Source organism: Acartia tonsa, chromosome 2 (assembly GCF_053477335.1).
Source record: "Acartia tonsa isolate MP-2025a chromosome 2, ASM5347733v1, whole genome shotgun sequence".
Classification (NCBI taxonomy): Eukaryota; Metazoa; Arthropoda; class Copepoda; order Calanoida; family Acartiidae; genus Acartia; species Acartia tonsa.
In genome coordinates, this window is record NC_137261.1 from 48,450,077 (window position 1) to 48,470,491 (window position 20,415).

At 33.2% G+C, this 20,415-nt stretch overlaps 1 protein-coding gene across 4 annotated transcripts in view; it reads right to left on the reverse strand.

Moving 5' to 3' along the window:
• Window positions 1-87: 87 nt before the first annotated feature.
• The window catches only part of LOC145312040 (chitin deacetylase 8-like), a 43,110-nt gene continuing 22,782 nt past the window's right edge, over window positions 88-20,415 (reverse strand). For 2 of the 4 annotated variants that reach the window (XM_080151170.1, XM_080151172.1), the window contains exons 7-14: window positions 10,155-10,259; window positions 9,563-9,616; window positions 8,411-8,486; window positions 7,136-7,226; window positions 6,423-6,526; window positions 5,793-5,863; window positions 2,036-2,147; window positions 88-833 (exon numbers count right to left, since the gene is read on the reverse strand). In XM_080151170.1, coding sequence (XP_080007296.1) covers window positions 2,048-2,147; window positions 5,793-5,863; window positions 6,423-6,526; window positions 7,136-7,226; window positions 8,411-8,486; window positions 9,563-9,616; window positions 10,155-10,259 — 601 coding nt within the window. In that variant the 3' untranslated portion in view covers window positions 88-833; window positions 2,036-2,047. Of the gene's footprint in view, window positions 834-2,035; window positions 2,148-5,792; window positions 5,864-6,188; window positions 6,527-7,135; window positions 7,227-8,410; window positions 8,487-9,562; window positions 9,617-10,154; window positions 10,260-20,415 lie in introns of all 4 variants that reach the window. The other 2 variants (XR_013876875.1, XM_080151171.1) reach the window with 2 other exon arrangements.

A 20,415-nucleotide genomic window follows, 5' to 3' on the forward strand; every position in this document is an offset into this window, starting at 1 on the left:
AGATTTTACATTTGTTGCGGCAATGATTGTTTTTATTAGCAGGTATTATTCTTTATGTAGGAAATTCAGAATGATTAAAACATAAGATTCTCATACATACAAGTTTATTTAAGTTTAATATTATATTTACAATAAAGGCACATTTCTCTAGATCACATCATACATAAAATAATCTAAACCTTTGCACTAGATAAATTATTTGTATAAAACTAATAAAATTATAAAAAAAAACTTTGAATTTGTGAGCATGGCACACAAAAAGGTAGTAAACCCATAAAATTAATATAAATAAATTTTAATTTGTCATACAATTATTACACTCAAAATTTTCCTAATAATTCAGTTCTAACAAAATATTATTCTAAGACTACTGAAAAAAATGTTGTTGAGGTTTTACTAAAGTTAACATAGAATATTTTAATGACTATACATAAGAATGCCTTTCAGGTTCAACATCAGTTACATTGAGTATTTCAGAAATACATTATCTAATAATAAACATTGCTATAAAAAATACCTTAGAATTCAACTTTGAAAGATCGAATTATTATTTCCTTATGTTAAAATGTTGACTATAGCTCAAATGAATAAAAAGAGTTTCTCTTAATTACGATAAATCTACAAATCAAAAAAATGTTATAGACATATTGTAACATTATCTACCATAAAAATATTTAAAATTGTACAGTCTGTGTGTGTACTATGTAACTTTGACTTGGTACAGTTAAAAATGGGAGCTACAATGTACAAGAACATGCAAGTACACAGTAGCTCAGCAGGAATTCTGTAGGAATTTTCTGGTTTCACAAACTGGCAGTAATCAGGTATTCTGGCTACATTTACATATTAATATGTTTATCTCTGTCTGTTTTCTTTGCAATGAATAATTATAAGCCTAATAATTAAGTAACAGGATCTGTGTGCGTCTGTCTGGGTGTGTGTACCTAAGGATCTCGCTAACCACTGCATTGATAGGATTCTCCTTTATAGAGTAGCTTCTCGTAGGTCCTGAGAAGGTATATGGCTTTTAGAGTGGTCGACTCAGAAACAAAATAGTGTATGATAAACCAGCTACTATTAGTCGATTTACTAAAATTAATCAAATTGCACTAAGTTTCTAACCTTATGGCCCTTCTATATAAATTGTTCTATTTAAAATCAAACTGAAGAACTTAAATTAAAAATTTGTACTTTGTTAAGTTTAGAAAAAATTAACTTCTAATTTGTCACCAAATATTTTTATGGCTTGACATTTTTCTTTTTCTTTGTTGCCGCTAGAAAATAACGGCGGGTTTTAGAGTCTTTTTATCCATCAGTTTTCAATTTTCCTTAATTTGCTTTTATACTAAATTTTTCGTATAATTGAAAAATAACAACTATAGAACCAGAAGAAAAATTAGTGTTGACATTTTCAACCACTAATCCGGGGAAAGGCAAAAAATTGCATTCTAAAGCATTTCATTATTCTTATCTTCTAAATAAAATTCCATAGAAATATTTATCGTTTAGCATCCTGGTAAAACTTGATCTTTTTTAAAAAAATTTTATTAAACAATTTTTCTGCATTGGTTCACTATTATTCATTGTTGTATAAGATCCTATTATAAAATGTATATTCTAGTCTGAAACTGAAAAGATTTTGGAAAATGCTGGTCCGAATTATGTACTAGAGACTTTGGGACAAAGTAACTAGTGTCTGTATGAAAGAATAACTAACGCTGTTGCACTATTATGCATGTCCAGGAGACCATTGATTTTATATCCGCTAATATAGGGATGAAATAAATAACCATATCTCCCCTAAGTGTGGTATTAGGCTAGAGATTAGCGACATTTGTAAGAAGTGATTGAACTTCGAAATCCTCATATAAAAGTAACGTGGTGTAAGTCTATATGTAGCTAAAGATCTCGCTAACTGTTGGATCTAAATTGAATTGAAAGTGGAGCGTCGACTAACTTCCCTCACCCCTTCATTTTTAGTGCCACTAGGGTCCTCTAGTGAACACTAACTTATATAGATAAACATATTAATTGCCTGGTTTGGTTTTTATTCTCCATTGAGATTATTAACCCAAGGATAGCTGTTGGGACAGCTCTGCTGGCAAGTGGCGAACTGACGCTTGTCTCCCTTGTGGGACAACTGACATCTGAAACAAAAATACTGATAGAATTGTCCTTTCTATTTTAAACATGATGGTTAGTTTTGATAATACATGCATGTTTCTAAATTCTATTTGAAACACTAAGCCTTGGAGATAAATTAAAAATAGATAAAATTCTTGTATCCAAACTGGAAATAAGAATATCTAATATTTTTTTTCGAATTTTGTCTTAAAATAATATGTATGAAGGATATAGGACACGATTATAGATTAGATCCTTTTTGAAGTGTAGCTTCTCATTAAGTAACAATCATCCAATTTGTTGATCTACATTTTTTTTTACAAACCTTCATATAAACAAAAGCCTATTTTTTGAAGATACCAAAATAATTTGGCCATTAGAGAATCATTTGATTTTTTTTGGCAACATTACTTTGAAAAGTTTTACATTTGTTTAAAAGAAAATGTAATTAAAAGGTATAATTTAATAATCCTTTTGTGTTCAAAAAACATTTTACAGTGAACCAAGAACTTTTAATTAAAATAATTCCCCCTCAAATTAATTGTTGAGAAAAATTTATTAACTTAAAATTTCTCAATTTTATTGTTAGAATTTAATCGAGCTTGCAAAGTTAAAATCTTTTCATCGACCAAATAATGAAATATTTTAAGTTTAACCTTTGAGAGTTTATATGAAAATAGCCAAGTTTCCCAAAACTTCTGTTGTTCCTAATTATACACCTGTTGATTGATTAAATAAGTTAATAATAAGTAGACTATTGTGATGTAAAATATTTATTTTCTATTTTCAATGGCCTTTTTCATTTACGGCCATCCTACAAATGAAAAAAAAATACTTTCATAAGTTTGCCTTTATAAAAACACAAGTGAATCGGTGGTGCAGGCACCACCTAAAAAATTATATTCTACGTTATCTCACTTCTGAATATTAACCCTATTCTTCCATTGACCTATCCCCGACTATTAACCTTTTTTCTTCCATTGACCTATCCCCGATTATTAACCTTTTTTTTCCATTGACCTATCCCCGACTATAAACCTTTTTTTCTTCCATTGACCTATCCCCGACTATTAACCTTTTTTTCTTCCATTGAGCTATCCTTTGTATATTAACCTTTTTTTCTTCCATTGACCTATCCCCAACTATTAAACTTTTTTCTTCCATTAACCTATCCCCGACTATTAATTTTCTTTTCTTCTATTGACCTATCCCCAACTATTAACCTTTTTTCTTTCATTGAACTATCCCTGAATATTAACTTTTTTTCTTCCATTGACCTATCCCCGACTATTAATAATTTTTCTTCCATTGACCTATCCCCGACTATTAATAATTTTTCTTCCATTGACCTATCCCCGACTATTAATAATTTTTCTTCCATTGACCTATCCCCGAATATTTACTTTTTTCTTCCATTGACCTATCCCCGACTATTAATCATTTTTCTTCCATTGACCTATCCCCGACTATTAATCATTTTTCTTCCATTGACCTATCCCCGACTATTAATCATTTTTCTTCCATTGACCTATCCCCGAATATTTACTTTTTTCTTCCATTGACCTATGCCCGACTATTAATCATTTTTCTTCCATTGACCTATCCCCGAATATTTACTTTTTTCTTTCACTGACCTATCCCCGACTATTAATCATTTTTCTTCCATTGACCTATCCCCGACTATTAATCATTTTTCTTCCATTGACCTATCCCCGACTATTAATCATTTTTCTTCCATTGACCTATCCCCGACTATTAATCTTATTTCTTCCATTACCTATCCCCGACTATTAATCTTATTTCTTCTATTGACCTATCCCTCAATCTCTCTCTCTCCGAACCGTACTACAAATCAAGTTACTCATAAAGATTACTACGACTTTTATAGTTTCGTTTATTCATCATTTTTTAAAGATTTAATATCCCTCTCTCTCACTTCCCTTTTCTTCCGTCTTTATTTTAATTTCATTATTTTTATTTAAAACCGTATTTATAATTTTGTTTCTCTTTCTTTAAAATATTTTAGGATCCTAATGTTTTTTGATTAAAATTATCGTCCTGAAAGGGTTAAACTATTTAGCTAAATGTTAAATTTTAGTTTAATATCTGAACACATTCGGGCGCGTCGCTAGTATCATATTACATTAAAACTTAGTTTTCCTTGATTTACTATATTATAAACTTAAATTTTCTATTTTATGAATAGAAATTTAATACTTCAATATAATTTGAATAGCAACATGGAATAAAAAATTATATTTTTTCTCCATAGAGTAAAATAATGGGTCTTATCATTCTGGTCATTGAGAGTTTATTATTGATTATTGAACCAGTATGAGTTTTTAACATCTGACCTTTGGAAAACTTGAGCTCGTTTATAGACATTTATTTCCTATATAGATCTGTCATGGATCTTGATGCAATACAGCAGGCCGTTTTGTAAATGTTAAAAATTGGAAGATTTCATTAAATAAAAGTAATCGCAAATATAAGTATTAAATAAAATAAAAAAGGGGGAGGGGGGGGGAGTTAAATAGACCAAAAAATAGGGGATATTGTGAAAAAGATAGTGCCATTAAATACTTTTTTACAAGCAAACAAGAAAGTTTTCTTGCAATCAAAAAGACATAAAGCAGGGATCGGAAGCCGCGCGTAAGCCGCGTGTAAGCCTTATTGAAATCGTCATTTTATCACTATAAAATTTAGATGGTTGTATAAAACTGCTCTTTGGCAGACAATCCTTCTTTTTGAAATTTATTTTTCTGCTCACAAGCAGGTTTAAAACTGAGGCTTATGCGCGGCTGAGGCGCGGCTTCCGAACCCTGACATAAAGAGAGAGGTCATTTTCTAGTAAATCCCGTAAAGGTGTGTGTTATAAGGCCTAAAAATAGTAGTAGAACGATAAGGTGCTCTATATATTTGTATTCCCTATTGAATAGAACAATAGGGAAATTTTTTTTTTTTTTTGATAACCGTACCTGGAATATCTTTAAAAAATACGAAATTTTTATCAAACGCTTTGTTTGGCTCAAACTGACAAAAATTAAAAAAAAATATAATTATAATAATAATGTTTTCTATAGGTACTAGGTAAAGGTTAAGAACAATCTATACCATTAAACAAAGGAAGAAGTCATTCTTTACAGGTTGATTTATTATAATTATATTTTTTTTATTTGTGTCAGTTTGAGCCAAACAAAGCGTTTGATAGAAATTTCAAGATATTCCAGGTACGGTTATCAAAAAAAAAAAAAAAATTTCTTCCCTATTGTTCTATTCAATAGGAAATACAAATATATAGAGCACCTTATCGTTCTACTACTATTTTTAGGCCTTATAACACACACCTTTACGGGATTTACTAGAAAATGACCTCCCTCTTTTAATGGAAATTTTTTTCAAAGCCAGGTCATTTCCATGCAAGATGGAGTTTAAGTATCTATATTGTTATTAAATGCTTTGCCTAATTCAGCATTTGATATGATGTTGTTCATGTTTGACTCCAGGTGGGTGTAAATTTGATTAAAAAATTTCAAACAAAAACATGTTAAAAATTTTCAAAATTTGTTAAACTATGCCAATTTTTACACTTTGTTGGTTCTAGTTTGTCTCGCAACATTTTAAAAATCCATTTCAAGATAGATGTGAGATCCATCAAACTGGCTTACCTTGTCTTTTTCCTACCACACCTCTGTGGTCTGTCAGGGAAATTACAATGGAAGATTGGTGATGTGTGCACCTAAATAACATTGCATTTTAGTTCAAATACCTTAGTAAGTTTTTAATTTGACAAATTTCACATTTTGGAATCATTTGAGACTAACTTTGTTTTTCATCAAAAAGTAAATCTTGCAATTACACATAACATATTATTACTGAGCAATCTATCTACCTGAGGTAAAGGCTCTGGAAATATGGTCCAGGCTATCAATGCTATGTATCTATCTATCTGAGGTAAGGCTCTGGAAATCTAGTCCAGGCTATCAATACTATATATCTATCTATCTACCTGAGGTAAAGGCTCTGGAGATGGTCCAGGCTATCAATACTATCTATCTATCTACCTGAGGTAAAGGCTCTGGAAATCTAGTCCAGGCTATCAATGCTATCTATCTATCTACCTGAGGTAAAGGCTCTGGAAATCTAGTCCAGGCTATCAATACTATATATCTATCTATCTACCTGAGGTAAAGGCTCTGGAGATGGTCCAGGCTATCAATACTATCTATCTATCTATCTACCTGAGGTAAAGGCTCTGGAAATCTAGTCCAGGCTATCAATGCTATCTATCTATCTACCTGAGGTAAAGGCTCTGGAAATCTAGTCCAGGCTATCAGCTCTTGTGAGGTGACAAAGTAAACATCAGGAAGGGCCAAAATGGAATCAACAAACTTCAAAAATCCTAAATATTTAAAAGGATTAGAAAGCCATCCGAAACCTAAAGATCTGAACATTAATCATAGGACAAATATATGATTATTAAAAAGAGAAGAAAAGCATGACTTCCTTAAAATCTTGATGGGTTCCAGTCTCTACCCAAACCAAGGAATATCTGAAAGTCTTATAAAGTTTATGAGTTGCCTTGGCCCATAGATACGCACAATTCGGTCTTGAGTAAAAAGGTCAATACTTAAAAGATTGTTTGTCTGGAACTTAAATTATGCCTTCTTGAAAAAATAAGTAACAAATCGGTGGATAACATGCTAAGCTCTATTTAAAAAATTCTGGTTAACAAGCACGTATGACAAAGACAACAAAGTCCAACGAAAGAATGGATTTATTCTTACTTAGATCTTACACTAGATTCCCTCTAATAAAATGAAACTTGTAGCTTGATAATAATAATAATGATCCCTCCATCCACCCATTTTACCCCAATCCCCGCCCCTCCTACGAAATGAAAGAACTGGCCAACAAATGATGTCCATGTAAACTTGACAATTTTTCCCCTGGTATAATATCCAAGTATATTCTATATTCATTAATGGAAATGAAAAAAAAAATGACAAACCTTCTTTTCTATGAGCTCTGTTGAAGAACCAAGCAGCGTGGAAGAAGAGAGGGAAGGGAGCTTTGGTTTTGGTATAATGCTCAAGGAAATTCTAAAAAATAAAAATTAATGAGATTAATTTTACATCTTCCATTTTCAATTTATTAACTATTCATATAACAAAGTAACAGGATGTCTAACTGTTTCTGTGTTTGTACCGAAGGATCACTAACCATTGAACCGATGTGGTTCTCCTTTACAAGGTAGCTTCTCATAGGTCCTTGGAAGGTTTATAACTATTTCTGGGGAGGGTACCACCACCCTCCGAAGAGAAATCGCCCCTAGAAAAAGGTTAAACCAACCCAGAAAAATTCTACTTTTTCTTTAAATCTAAAAAAAATTGGGTTATGTAATTTAACTCTCCCCTCCTCAAGTGTCAGTAGAATCCTATAGGTTATCGTATCCGCTAGTCCTATTATATAAAGTTGTAGGGTTTTTTGTCTGAAGCTTAAGATCTCAATATCTGCTGAACAGATTGGGTTTTCTATATAAAATAAGTTTCACATAGGTTCTGTGATGGTTTTAAGCTATTTGATTTTTAGATTTAAGTCAAGGGAAGGTTTTAAGCTATTTTTTTACTCTCTCTGTCCCTTTGAATAGCCCCTAGAAGCTAGGAGAGTAGCAGTTAGTTATGTCATATTTCAGTCTACAATAATTAAAGGGCGGAAAAACAGAAAAGTAAAATAGTCTCAAAAAATTGTTCGAAGCAGCATATTATATGTTAAACTAAAAAACAACATTAACTACTTAAAGTTCTCTATGAAAATGAAATTTGAAAGCGTTCAGAAGTAGGAGGGATAGGTAAAAATGTAGATACGTCATACACAATGGAATATTTAAACATGAAATAATTCTCAGGGGGAAATACACCAAAGGACGATTTTCATAGGGTTTTGAGCCAAAAAGATTTTTTAACCACATAAAAAAATTGGATCATGGAAAGATAAATCTAGAGGGTTTCGTCGTATTTTAACAGTATTTTTTTCCTCCTGTTTCTAGCACCTACAGAAGGCTCTAACCATGCGGTGCTATCATTAACATTTAGCTAACCTAACCTAACAAAAGTTACTATGAAAATATGACGAAACCCGCTACTTCGTTTTCTTTCCGTGATCCAAAAAAAATTGCCGGGGGGGGGGGGGTAAGGTGTTTTCAATATTCATCACTTGAAATGATCAGAGAGAATTACCCAACCTCTTTCTCCACAACAAGATGCAAATTGATAAAATAAAAAACCTGTGTGAAAATTTTCTGGATAGAATCTGCGTCTTCTTTGTAGAAACAACCATCAGCCATTGAACAGGATCCACCTCTGAAATAGTATACAACAAGTTATAGAGATGCTATACTAGCAAAATCACCAAAATAATTTTGCCAAAAATCTTCAAATATCGCATTAAAAATCTCCAATTATATTTGATAAAATTTCATGTTAATAACACTCCTATGATTTTATGCAGAATACTTTTAGTACCGAAGCTAATCTATAATTTAAAATGTCCATCTGAGATGGTTGCATTACCCCCCCCCCCCCTTTATATTGTTTAGTGATTTTTTTAGTTCAATATTGATTTTTTTATGACAATGCTCTATAATTCATTTTTTTCTGGTTATTGTCTATCCATAATTTTATAACTTAGCTACTTATGGATGTCATCCTTGTTCTAAAATATATATAAAAGTTTGTACAATGAAATTTAGCTTTCTGGCTATAATATTCGATCGATTCAGCGCTTCTTGTTATTTAAGAACCCACCTTATTTTAAGGGTTTAAAAAAATAATTGCAGTTAAAGCAGAGAGAGAGATATTAACAATTCTAATAACTCTATTAATTATAGAATTATCAGTACTGTTGATGTAAAATCACAAAACCTCACTAAATAAAACATAATCTTCTTAATATATTTAAGTGAAGACGCTCATATATTATGGATAAGCTGCAATTTTAATCTTTTTAAGAGGTTGAATGGAATTATTTTGAAGTGATTTCTACTTTATGAGTGCATTGTATCAATTATACATACTTATAAAAATTAAGATCATGTTCTGAAAATATTAATACAATATTGAATTTCATTATATTTAAGTAACATGATGTCTCCGAGTCAGCTTGTGTGTACTGAAGGATCTCACTAACCTCAGAACCGATATGGTTCTCCTTTTCGATATAGCTTTTCTTAGATCATGGAAAGTATTTTGAAGGAGGGTAAGGACACCCTGACAAGAAAAATCGCACCTAGAAAAATTAACCCCGTAAGAAATAAAAAAAAAATTGAAAATGTTAGAGGAGGGGGCTCGACTTCCCCACTTCCTTCCTACAATGCCCATAGAGACCTCTAGGGGGCGAAGCCGCTAGTATATAATTAAACAAGCAAAAAAAAGGTTACCTAACATCTTGAAGGGTCTTCATGGGAACTTCCCACATACCAGGGTGAGACTCACTTTACCAATCAAGTCATATTTTATATTTATACGAATTCGATTGCGCATTTTTGAAATAAACGTAAAAATTTAAAAAGGATCCAAAAACAAAGGTTGGCTTAATATAATAACGCAGTTACGTCATATGTATAGACAGAAAAAAATCTGAAATTGCTGATTTTTAATTGAAATAATATTAGTGGAGCGGATGTATTACAAAAGTTATAAAGAGAAGAACAAAAAAATTGGACACCAAACTTAAAATTTAAAATTTATTCAAATATTGAATATTGGATGAAATTAATAAATCACACGCCTAGTATAATATGTTTGAATGACGTGATATTTCAAGAATTTTATGAATTTTAAAAATCTCAATATTGAAAAATAGGAGTTTATAAAACCTTTTTAAAATGTGAATTCAATGATATACTCACAACAAAGTGACGCCAAAACTTTTAAAAATCGATTTAAACATTTTTAAAATACTCTTATTACATAGTTAGGTTGATTTCCAAGCCCTCTGACTGCCGTGTATTGATCTAAAATTATGACTCCCTAGGGCAAGGTTTAACACTGCAGGCGTGGGGCATCCTGTACTCGAGGGTGTAGGGCCAGGACATCGTGCTGGTAGGCATGCTAGAGTCGTAGTAGAATCCATACCTGAAAATTAAGCAAATAAATACAAATTACATTAATAAACTATATAAATATTTTCAAATTTTATAAAAAAAAAAAGGGTCTAAAATGTTATCCCTATATGATGTTATATAAGCTGATATTTTCATGGACGTTATGTACAACAATAAGGATTTCTACTTGAAACCTGTATCTACCATATACGTTTGTTCATATACGTACATTGTTAGTTAATATTTTTGTTCAATAAAAACATATTAACTCGATCAAAACACAACAAACACCAGCTGAAAAAAGAAAGAAGGCTACAACCCACTAAACACAAAAGAAGTTTTCTATAGCACCAAAAATTTTTGTCCTTACCAACTGAGAGTCAATGCTTAAGACTAGCAGACCTTCAAAGAAGATTTAAATTATTTTTGCTTACAAAGATTTTAAAAAAATATGAGAATAGTTAACTGCTTTGTTGATGCAAATATTTTCCCACCCAAAAACAATTATGCTTTTTGTCTGTTGATAATGCATCGCATGCACAGACATCATATCTATATGTAATGTTAACAAAACATTAACCTGTTGCAGTGTGGAGTATGTGATTGTGGATAACATAGTTAACTTAAGCGAGATTATTTTAACTTTTTGACTTAGTCTTTGTTTTCATTATATTTTTATGACCAGCTTTCTGCTTTCCAGAAAGGATACTTATACCTAGTATTAGAAGTTTTATTTTTTGTCCTAAGCTTCAAGAGGAGGCAGGGGGTAAATAACACCCCCTCCACAACATTCATTTCATTCTTAGTTTTCAATGACAAAAATCAGTACAAGAGAATAAAAACCAATAATAAGTAAACTATGATACACTTATTACCCACACTGTTATGCAAAACTATCAACAACCCCACTTTATTTAAAGATAAATATAATTTATAACAAGAGTACCATGTACCGTTTACTTGTGCCGTGTATATATATAATAGCGCAAAGTGATCCCATTAATTTTCATCTTTTATCATGCATATACTTTTTGTACAAAGTTGGTTATAGTTTTAAGAAAGGTTAAGAGACTTAATGAAATCCTTTGAAATAAAGCAATAAGGTTTTTTTTTGTCTCTAGCTAAAGATTTTGATAACTACTAAACCGTTTTCCATTTTAAAGAAGCTTTACATATGTCCCAGGATAGTTTTAGTTTTATTCTTACCTTTCAAATAAAAAGTTCCTAGGTGCCAGGGGCGCAGTCACTAGTTGTAGAATATAATAGAAAAAACCAAGGGGGTTGAAAAAAAGGTTAGAAGAGTGAAAATAGATTAGCAAATATTTCACAAAAGCCATAAATTAATGTTAGGATACGTTAAGTTAGGCTAGTAAAGGTTTTTCATAGTTAAGTTAGGTTAGCCCAAAGAGTGGTCATGACAAGCTCCAGGGAGGTTTAGACTTCGGTCTTATATAGGTGCACCTAAATAATAACCCCTTCTTCCCTTTCTCATTCTCTCTGTATATTCAATACATGTTTTTCATTACTAATCAATCATATATAATTATAAATATATCTGCGCAAATATGACCGGTTTCGGCCTTGTTTTACTTTATCTTTGTTACTTCATACATTGTTAATATCATAATTAAATGAAACAACTTTATCATCTCTCTCAGCCAAGGAAGTAATAACATTAACTTCCTGTAGTAAAATAATTACAATTTTCTTTTAATATATTACAATTTATCTAGACAGCAGCAAAGCTTTTCTACAACTTTATTTGTTCTAACATCTCTGGAAAAGTTATTTATCATATCTTATTTTAGACAGCTATAGGTGGGAATTAATATGAAAAATTATAAGATTAAATCCAGTATTGTAAAACCCAAAGGCCTAAGATAACCAAATTATGATTTCTATTTTAATATTCGTGGAAAATTGTCTGAAATACGATGCTGTATATATTTTTTTCGGTATGGCTTAGAACCGGTTATAATCCTCCAATTGCTGATAAGTTTAGAAGCCATACTGCGAAGTATTTTTTTCATTCCTGTATCTCCATATACTTAGGAATTATTTTAAAAAAGTTTATTGATTATTTCTTTTCAATTCAAGGGTAAAATGTTTTAGATTTGAAAATAAGTCCAATTTCAATTTAAATCTAACAATTAGAATTAAATTAGGTCTTTCTTAAGAGAAACATTATCTTAAAAACAATTTATTTAGAGCAAAGCTTCTCTACATTTAGCTAAGGTAAAGTTTATTTAGCCAAGGTAAATCAGTCCTGTAATTCAAAGTTATGATTATAATAACTCTAGAATAATGTAATTTTAAGCTTGATTTTTGAAACTCTGATCCCATGAAAGATTAGGTACAAAATTATAAATAAAGCATAAGATACTTTGCGAAAAATTTACATCCTATTTTTTTCAGAATTCAAAATTGTTTACGTGTGAGTTTGATTATTTTTGTAAAAATTTAGGCCATAAATTCTTTGTATTGAAAATCCAAATGAACACAATGACGAAATAGACGAGAATAATTGAAAATTTGATGATTTTATTATTATTTTTAGTCTTTGTTACTTGTGGAAAAATACAATGCATAATCATGTGTAATTGAATGAAAAATCAGTTTCAGAACCACACCTATTGCTGGTTAGATACATGATTAAAATTGTGAGATCTAATGTACTTTAGTTCAGGTTAGGTTAGGTTATATTGGGTACAGAGTAGCCCCGCAGGGTTAGGCAAAAGAAAATACCTATATTAATTTTTCATTATTTCATTGATAAACAAACAAAGCACCTGATCATTCGTTAACCATTAAAGTAAAACAATAGATGGGGAAGGGGTTAAATAACTATATGTCCCCATCTCGTGGACCCTGTGCCGACTTCCAATTTGATCTTTCAATATCAGCAAATAGCGTTGGAAAGATAGCCAAGTCGCTACAAAATACCAGAAAGCAATACGCTAGCAGACGAAAATGGTCACCAATACTGGATCCTGTAGTTATCTGGATTATATACATATTTATACTTACACATTTATATTTAATCGATAAAAAAGAGCTAATGAATCTAAAAACCGTGCATTGCCACTCCTAATGCGCAAGCATCCATTTGAGTATCTAACTAGTAACATACAGATGGAACAAAGAAAGCCTTGGTTTTCAAATTATTCATTTTCATGATCTAGAAAATGAAAAAGCTGCTATTCATAGTTTTTATAGAAATAAACAAAGAAGGTCACATCACACTGAACAATTTACTTTATCTTTTAACTAGCGGCTACGCCCCTAGAGGCCTCTAGTGGCACTTTAAATGTTTTTGTTTGTTAAAGTTAATTTTTATGACGATACCTCTTTATTTGACGTTGAAGTCTCCCCTAAATTTTTTAAAATTTCGATTTTTTGTCATTTCTCTTGGGAGGGTGGTGGTACCCTCCCCCAAAATAGTTATAAACCTTCCCGGGACTTATGAGAAGCTACCCTGTTAAGGAGAACCCGATCGGTTCAGCGGTTAGCGAGATCCTTCGGTACACACAGACAGACACACAGACACACAGACATCCTGTTACTTTAGTATAAGGATAGTAAAAAAGCACGAAATGCTCATAATATTGTACAAAAAATAAAATAAAACTGTATTCTTTAAGAATAACGTTTTTATTACAATAAATACTTTCTTGCGATAAATATGTTTTCTGTTTTAAAGAGCAAAAAAATGAGTTTTCAGAAGTTACAAGACAATAAAAGAAAAGTTTATAAATTAAAAAAGCAAATTTTGATAAATTTTAAATTCTTTGTGTCATTAGATGTTATTGGTTTTGTTGACATTAATAGATGGTCGTATCCATAATACGAAGTAGTAAGTTTATTTCTGTACTATGTGAACATTCAAACGACTTAATCGATAGAGTTCTCAATTTTAAGGAGGATTTTTCAACCCCTCGGCCCCTCTGCAGTTTAACAAAACTGATATTATTCTTATATTTTTTCATTTACGTAACCGCGGGAAGCTGTCTATAATACGATGGATATATATATAATATAGGTCCTGGCAAGGTCACCCCACCCCCTTCATTAAATCTAAATTGTTCCTAGAGACTATGGGCACAGCCACTATAGTTACTGTATATTTGTATAAAAAAATGAATATATATTTTAAAGAAAGGGAAATGAATTATTGATATATAATAGCTTCACATTTGTCCAATATTTCTTTTTTTTTAAAGCGAAGCTTTTCTATAATTAGGGTCGGTCCGTCCGTCCGTCACAGAGAGTTAGCTCTTTTCGTTAATTAAAACAGGTTAGAATTGTCCTATCGATTCCAAACTTTGCATGATGATTCCTATAGTAGTTAGGTACAATTAAGAAAGCGTAGCAACTCTATAAACAATACCAGAATGTCCGTACGTCCATTTTAAACATGTCGGATTTTTAACTTTTATGACAACAAATTTTTGTATGTTAAAATTATCCGATTCTGCTGATTTTTTGAAAACTGATTCCTATTACAACAAGGTACAATGTTATAAGCGAAGCATCTCTATAAACAAGTCCCAAAAAATGTAAGTATGTCCTTAAACGGTATCATCTTTTTGTGCAGTTTTGCAACAAATTTTCTTTAAATATTGTTTGTACTGATGCATTAATATTCTGCTAATTCAGTTCTGACAATCTACAAGTGTTAATGTTCGTTTGCCCTTCCATTTCAGAGCTTCGCTTTTATGGATTTTGTCATCCTTGTTACAAAATACATTTATGAACATATGTATATAAAAAACATCTTTAAAAAGTTTCTAATTTTTGTTTCTTAAAACAAAAAAGGTCTAAATCTACTTCAATAAAGAGATACCTGGACTAAAAAAGGAACCATTAAAGCTAATTTATATTAATATCATCTTATGGAAACAGCAATTTTACAAAACTTATTAATGGTAGCGAAAGACACTAACCTTATCTAAAAAAAAAATATTTAGGAAAACGGCTAAGATTTAACTTTTCTACAGGTCTTACAGACTTTAGGGAGGAGGTGTGGCATACTAATTGCGAGATAAGACATTTGACCAAATTAAGTTTTACTTTGACAATTTAAAACGTTTAAATTGCATTAAAAAGACAAAAGGAAAGAATTATTATTTTAATTTGAAATTCCCATACACTTTACTTTTTTATGCTATGTAACAATTAAGGGAAAGAGGTAGATATTAAAAATAATAGTATATTTGAACCTTTAAGCCGTTTTAAAATGAATAAAAGTGATGTTTTTTTTATATTAAATTGTTCAAAATTACCAATGTAATCAAATAGCATATGATAAAAATAAATTCTTCGATAATTGGCTTTAGAAAGCAATTTACCTCTTGCTATTTCTTTCTTGTAAAATTTGGTTGAGCTAATATTTCCTAAGTCAAATATTAGACATTTTACACAAGATTAAAACATTTTTCAGAATGGCTTCTAAATCGATTAAAATCCACTGGATTAGAACCGGTTGTCAGTCATACTGAAAAATCATGTATTTCATCGAATTAAAGAAATTTTAAACGAATAAAAAAATAAAAAAAAAACATAATACACCCTTGGGTCTAACAAAACTGGATTTAATCTTATAACTTATATTTTAATATCCGCGGAAAACTGTCTATAATACGATGGAATGAATGACTATAATTTGTCCATGTCCGTGACTGTAATAAATTATGATGACGTTGAAATACTAATAGTTGTCTTAAATAATCTTAACAAAGAAATCTTTGCTTTGTTCATCTCTCTCTGTCATTATACTCATGTTCATTTAAATTAAAGATGCAATTTTGGAATTGTAGCAGAATCCATTATTTTGTCAATAACGGACCCCTTATTTCAACTCCCATAGCGAATCAAAAGTAAGACATCGCTGAGTTTTTTTTTGTACATTTAAATAGCATGCAGATAATGTTATTAACAAAGAAAAACCACCATTAAAATAAAGCTGACGGAAACGTCAGATAAAAGTTTTTGGAATATCTTCCAAGGAAAGCTCTCTGCTCGTCAGGGGTCTTATGTTGTAAGTCTAAGATCGAAAACAAGGATCCTACCCCAAAAATTGTACCCTCGACTTGAACCCTACCTTATATGGGATTCTAAATTGGTAGTTATTCTTACACAAACAGAACAACCCATAATTATATTATTTAACAAGCTGCCGTTAGGCTATATTGTGCTTTTAAGGGTAAAATGGAAAGGAATACATTACTACTGGAGAGTTTAGGAATATCTTCCATAATATTTCATACATCATTCATACTACAGTATATAACTAAAGCATCTAGTTTGATTCGTGGCATTTTATGGAAGAAGTACTTCCATTTTATTTGATTAGATTTTTTCATTTTTTAAACATACAAAGCAAATCCAAGATATCAAATATATTTCAGATTTTAGGTTATTAGCATCAAATTCAAGAAAGAAAAAATGGCAAAAGCACATTTACATTTACGGCATCAGCGCTATCTTTAAAATTATCGCAAGATTTTTATGAAACAAAACAAATAATGACATTTACAGTTTACTTCAGTGACACGAATTCACCATAACACAACCTGCGTAATGAGCTTTCATGCTATTTTACATACATTTGGAAATTTACAGCGTTAACCATAAAAATCCTCAATATTTCAGAACAAACAAAACAGTTTTTGAGACAAAAAAAGGTTACGAAAATTTTTTTGAAATAATCAGAGAGGGAGGGGACATTGAACAATAAATTTACTTTTAATTCTTAAAGCCCGTTCTTTAATTTGTAGGCTTAAAACTATTGGATACTTTGTTGATTATAATTTACCAGTGTCCTAACTTTACCATCAATAATTCTAATCTACAAAATGAGTATTTTTAATATCATAATTGGGGGTGTACATCAGTTTATCGTCCATTGCCTTATCCCTTAAGACTCCTGACAAATAACACACCCTTTGTAAAATAACAAAAAAACGTCAACAAAATAATGCACAGTGCGTATGAAGGTGCTTTGACTTAAGTGTTAGAACCTAAATTGTGACATAGTGCATTTCATTACCCTAGGTTAGGTAACTTCATTTCACTTTTCAATAAAATCTAAAATGCAGCCGTTTTTGAGAAAATTAGATTTAAAAATTTCAAGTTCAATTTTCATCCACTAGGAGTTACCGCATAATCATGACAAGAAAAGCAAAGATTATTTTTTTAAAATTTCGAACAACTTTGCTTTTTATAAAGTCTGTCATTAAACCTCTCTATATATGATTTATTTCAGGCTGAATTTCCGTGACTTTAGCAAAGCAACTGATAAAAATGGCTACGAATCAACTCACTTCAGGAGTGGTTTTATGAAGAACTTTATAAAGGCAAACTTGTTCAAAATCTTAAATAGATAATCTTTGCCTTTTTTGTCATGGTTATGCGATTGTGGTATTCGGCAACCGTGAGCCATGTCTATGGCACCCCTGATCTGGGGTTCGGTGGAGGGTCAATGGCCCTCCCCCGAGTCCTGGGGAAGGGGTCTAGTGACCCCCTCCCTACGCTTAGAATTAATGATTTGAATCTGTCATGTTTATTATGGCTAACTGTATTCTTAATTCTCCCCCACCCTTTCCAGGGATGGGGGAATCATTATTGCCCAAACTGACCATTGTACATATATTATTTATGCTTTTATGTTATGATTATTTATTCCTATCCATGTAATTATTGTTTGTTGTATATAACTCCAGTATATCTTAAGCCTTCAATAAAGTGACAACTAAAAGTAGATGTTGATCATTATCTAGTGAAAGCTAGAGAAGCGTAGCTTCTCTATAGTAAGGTGTCCACGTCTGTCACACTGCCGTAATCTAATTGAACTCCGGTGTCTGCCATTGATCCTCGGCGGATACCACAACTTTGGTGACAGCTGTGTGAGATTACGGCGAACCACAAGTGTAGAGCAGACGCGCATCTGAGGCTAAGGTACTCCCAGCAGTGAATCTGGCAAAACTGACGCAAGCAACCTGAATTACCCACCCTGGACAGCAAAGTTTAACTCTGCATCCGGCAGTTGTGGAAGCAAAACAGCGAAATCTGACGAATAACCGCGAGCAGCGCTGATATCTAACGGAGAATTGAGCGCCAAAAGGGCTGAAACAGGCCTGCGGACCGGCTGAAACAAGCCAAATACGTGTAGACGGCTGAAAATAGGCCAACTTTACTGCAAGACCGATAGGCTGAAACATGCCACATAGCTGCAAGCTGCGAGCTAACATACGGGTGTAGTGCACCAGAACAGAGAAAAACTACGTCAACCCCGAGTATCCTGAGAAGCTACAACGCAGCCACCCATCTAGAAGACAGATATTATATCACATTTGCAGGGATTACCACCCTAATGTGATGACCAAACAATAGATTTATGAGCAAAGCTTGGCAAACAAATTGTTGTGTTGTGATAAATCTAAGAATAGAACAGGCTTGGATTACTGTTTATTGTGATAACAGCTAAAAATAGAACAGAGTTGGTCAACAAATCTGTTATGTAATTGTGATAAGGACAGCAATAAAAGTTAGATGTAATATAATCAAAACAATTTCAAGCCCACAGCACAATAACAAATACACCCCTTATTCCAAGGGAAGGGGAGGGGGCCCCTCTCCATTTGAAGACAAATACAATCAGGGTTATATAACAGATAAGCCTGAGATTAAGAAGCAGAGGCCCCATTACACCAACACACAGTTACCCCCTCCCTCACAGTGGGAACGGACGGAGTTACCCCCGTCCCCTCACGCGCTTCCCCCTTCCTACCCACACTAGGCCAAGTCCGTCTGTAGTGTGGAGCTAGCGATCGGATATACAGAGCGCCATTCACGGGTAGCGCAACAAAGTGCGGAAAACATCATAAATCTAACGGACGAAGCGGACCAATGAGGGAGCGAGCTGAGGGGTGAGAGCGCGTTTTCCCCCGTGTGCGCGGATTTGACGGCGCGAACGCGCGTTACAAGGACAGAAGATTCCACGTACACACACACACACACACACACACACCTTCACACCAGAGCAGAGCTACTCCATAGCATCTAACAGGGGTATTTTTAGCAAATAAAGAATTGCAAGTTTCTTTCCTCCTAGCTCTAGTGTGATAAGGGAAAACCCAATCAGTTCCTGACAGCAGTTCAGACCCTCAACATCTATCTACCTCAACATCTATCTACCTCAACATCTAACCATTGATAAGTACAGCTAAGTTATACCTTTGCAACTAAAACTCCCAACCTAGTGATACAAACAGTGTTGGCTGTTAGGCTAGGAAGCCTCAAGTGACAACCCATTCATTGTAGTCCTGTATAACTTTGTGCCCGCCGTTTCACCGTTGACCCAATGGACCAGCATCAAGTCCCAGGAGGTGACCAAGCCCCAGGATGGCTCCAGGATGACCCTCAGCCGGCACCAGCCGAGTACCGCAAGCTGATGCTGAGCAATCTGCCGGAGTATAGAGGGCCGCCCAAGCAGTCCTGGTCGGCACATATCCGCCGACTGGAAATGTCATGGGCGGCTTACCGCGTGCCACCTCATGATTCCCTCAACCGCCGCAACGCCCTACTACTGTCATTGGTAGGGCAAGCGGCGGAAATGGCGTCCCATCTGTTTGGCGAGGCAGGCCAAGCCTTGACCTACGAGCAGGTCAAGACCGAGTGTGAATTGTTATTTCGTCCTGCTTTTGAGTCCCAAACGCTTAAACAAGCGTTTAGGGACTACAAGCAACACTCGACAGAACCTATACAGGCGTACATATCAACAAAGTGCGCCTTGTATAGGGACGCCTACAATCATGAGGATCTTGAATTGTTGGTGGACGAATTAAACCGTGGAATTCGTAACGCCAATGTAAAACGCCTCATGATGAACCATGAAATTGCGAGTGTACCTGAGTACACTCGCAAGGCCATGTTCACCGTGACCATGGTTACTAAGCAACTAAAGGAGGGTGTGTGCTTAGTGGACTCGACCGACGGGCTGACTGGATCTGCCTGCATCCAGTTGCCCCAATATGACGAGTCGGAGCCAATGGAGATTGGCTCCTTGGCTCCGGGTCTCCACCAGATGGGGAAGGTCGCTCCAGATGACAAGGTTCCAGGCCGCTGCTACCGCTGCCAGGGGAGAGGCCACCGAGCTCGAGACTGTCCAACGCCTATGGAAGTTAGCC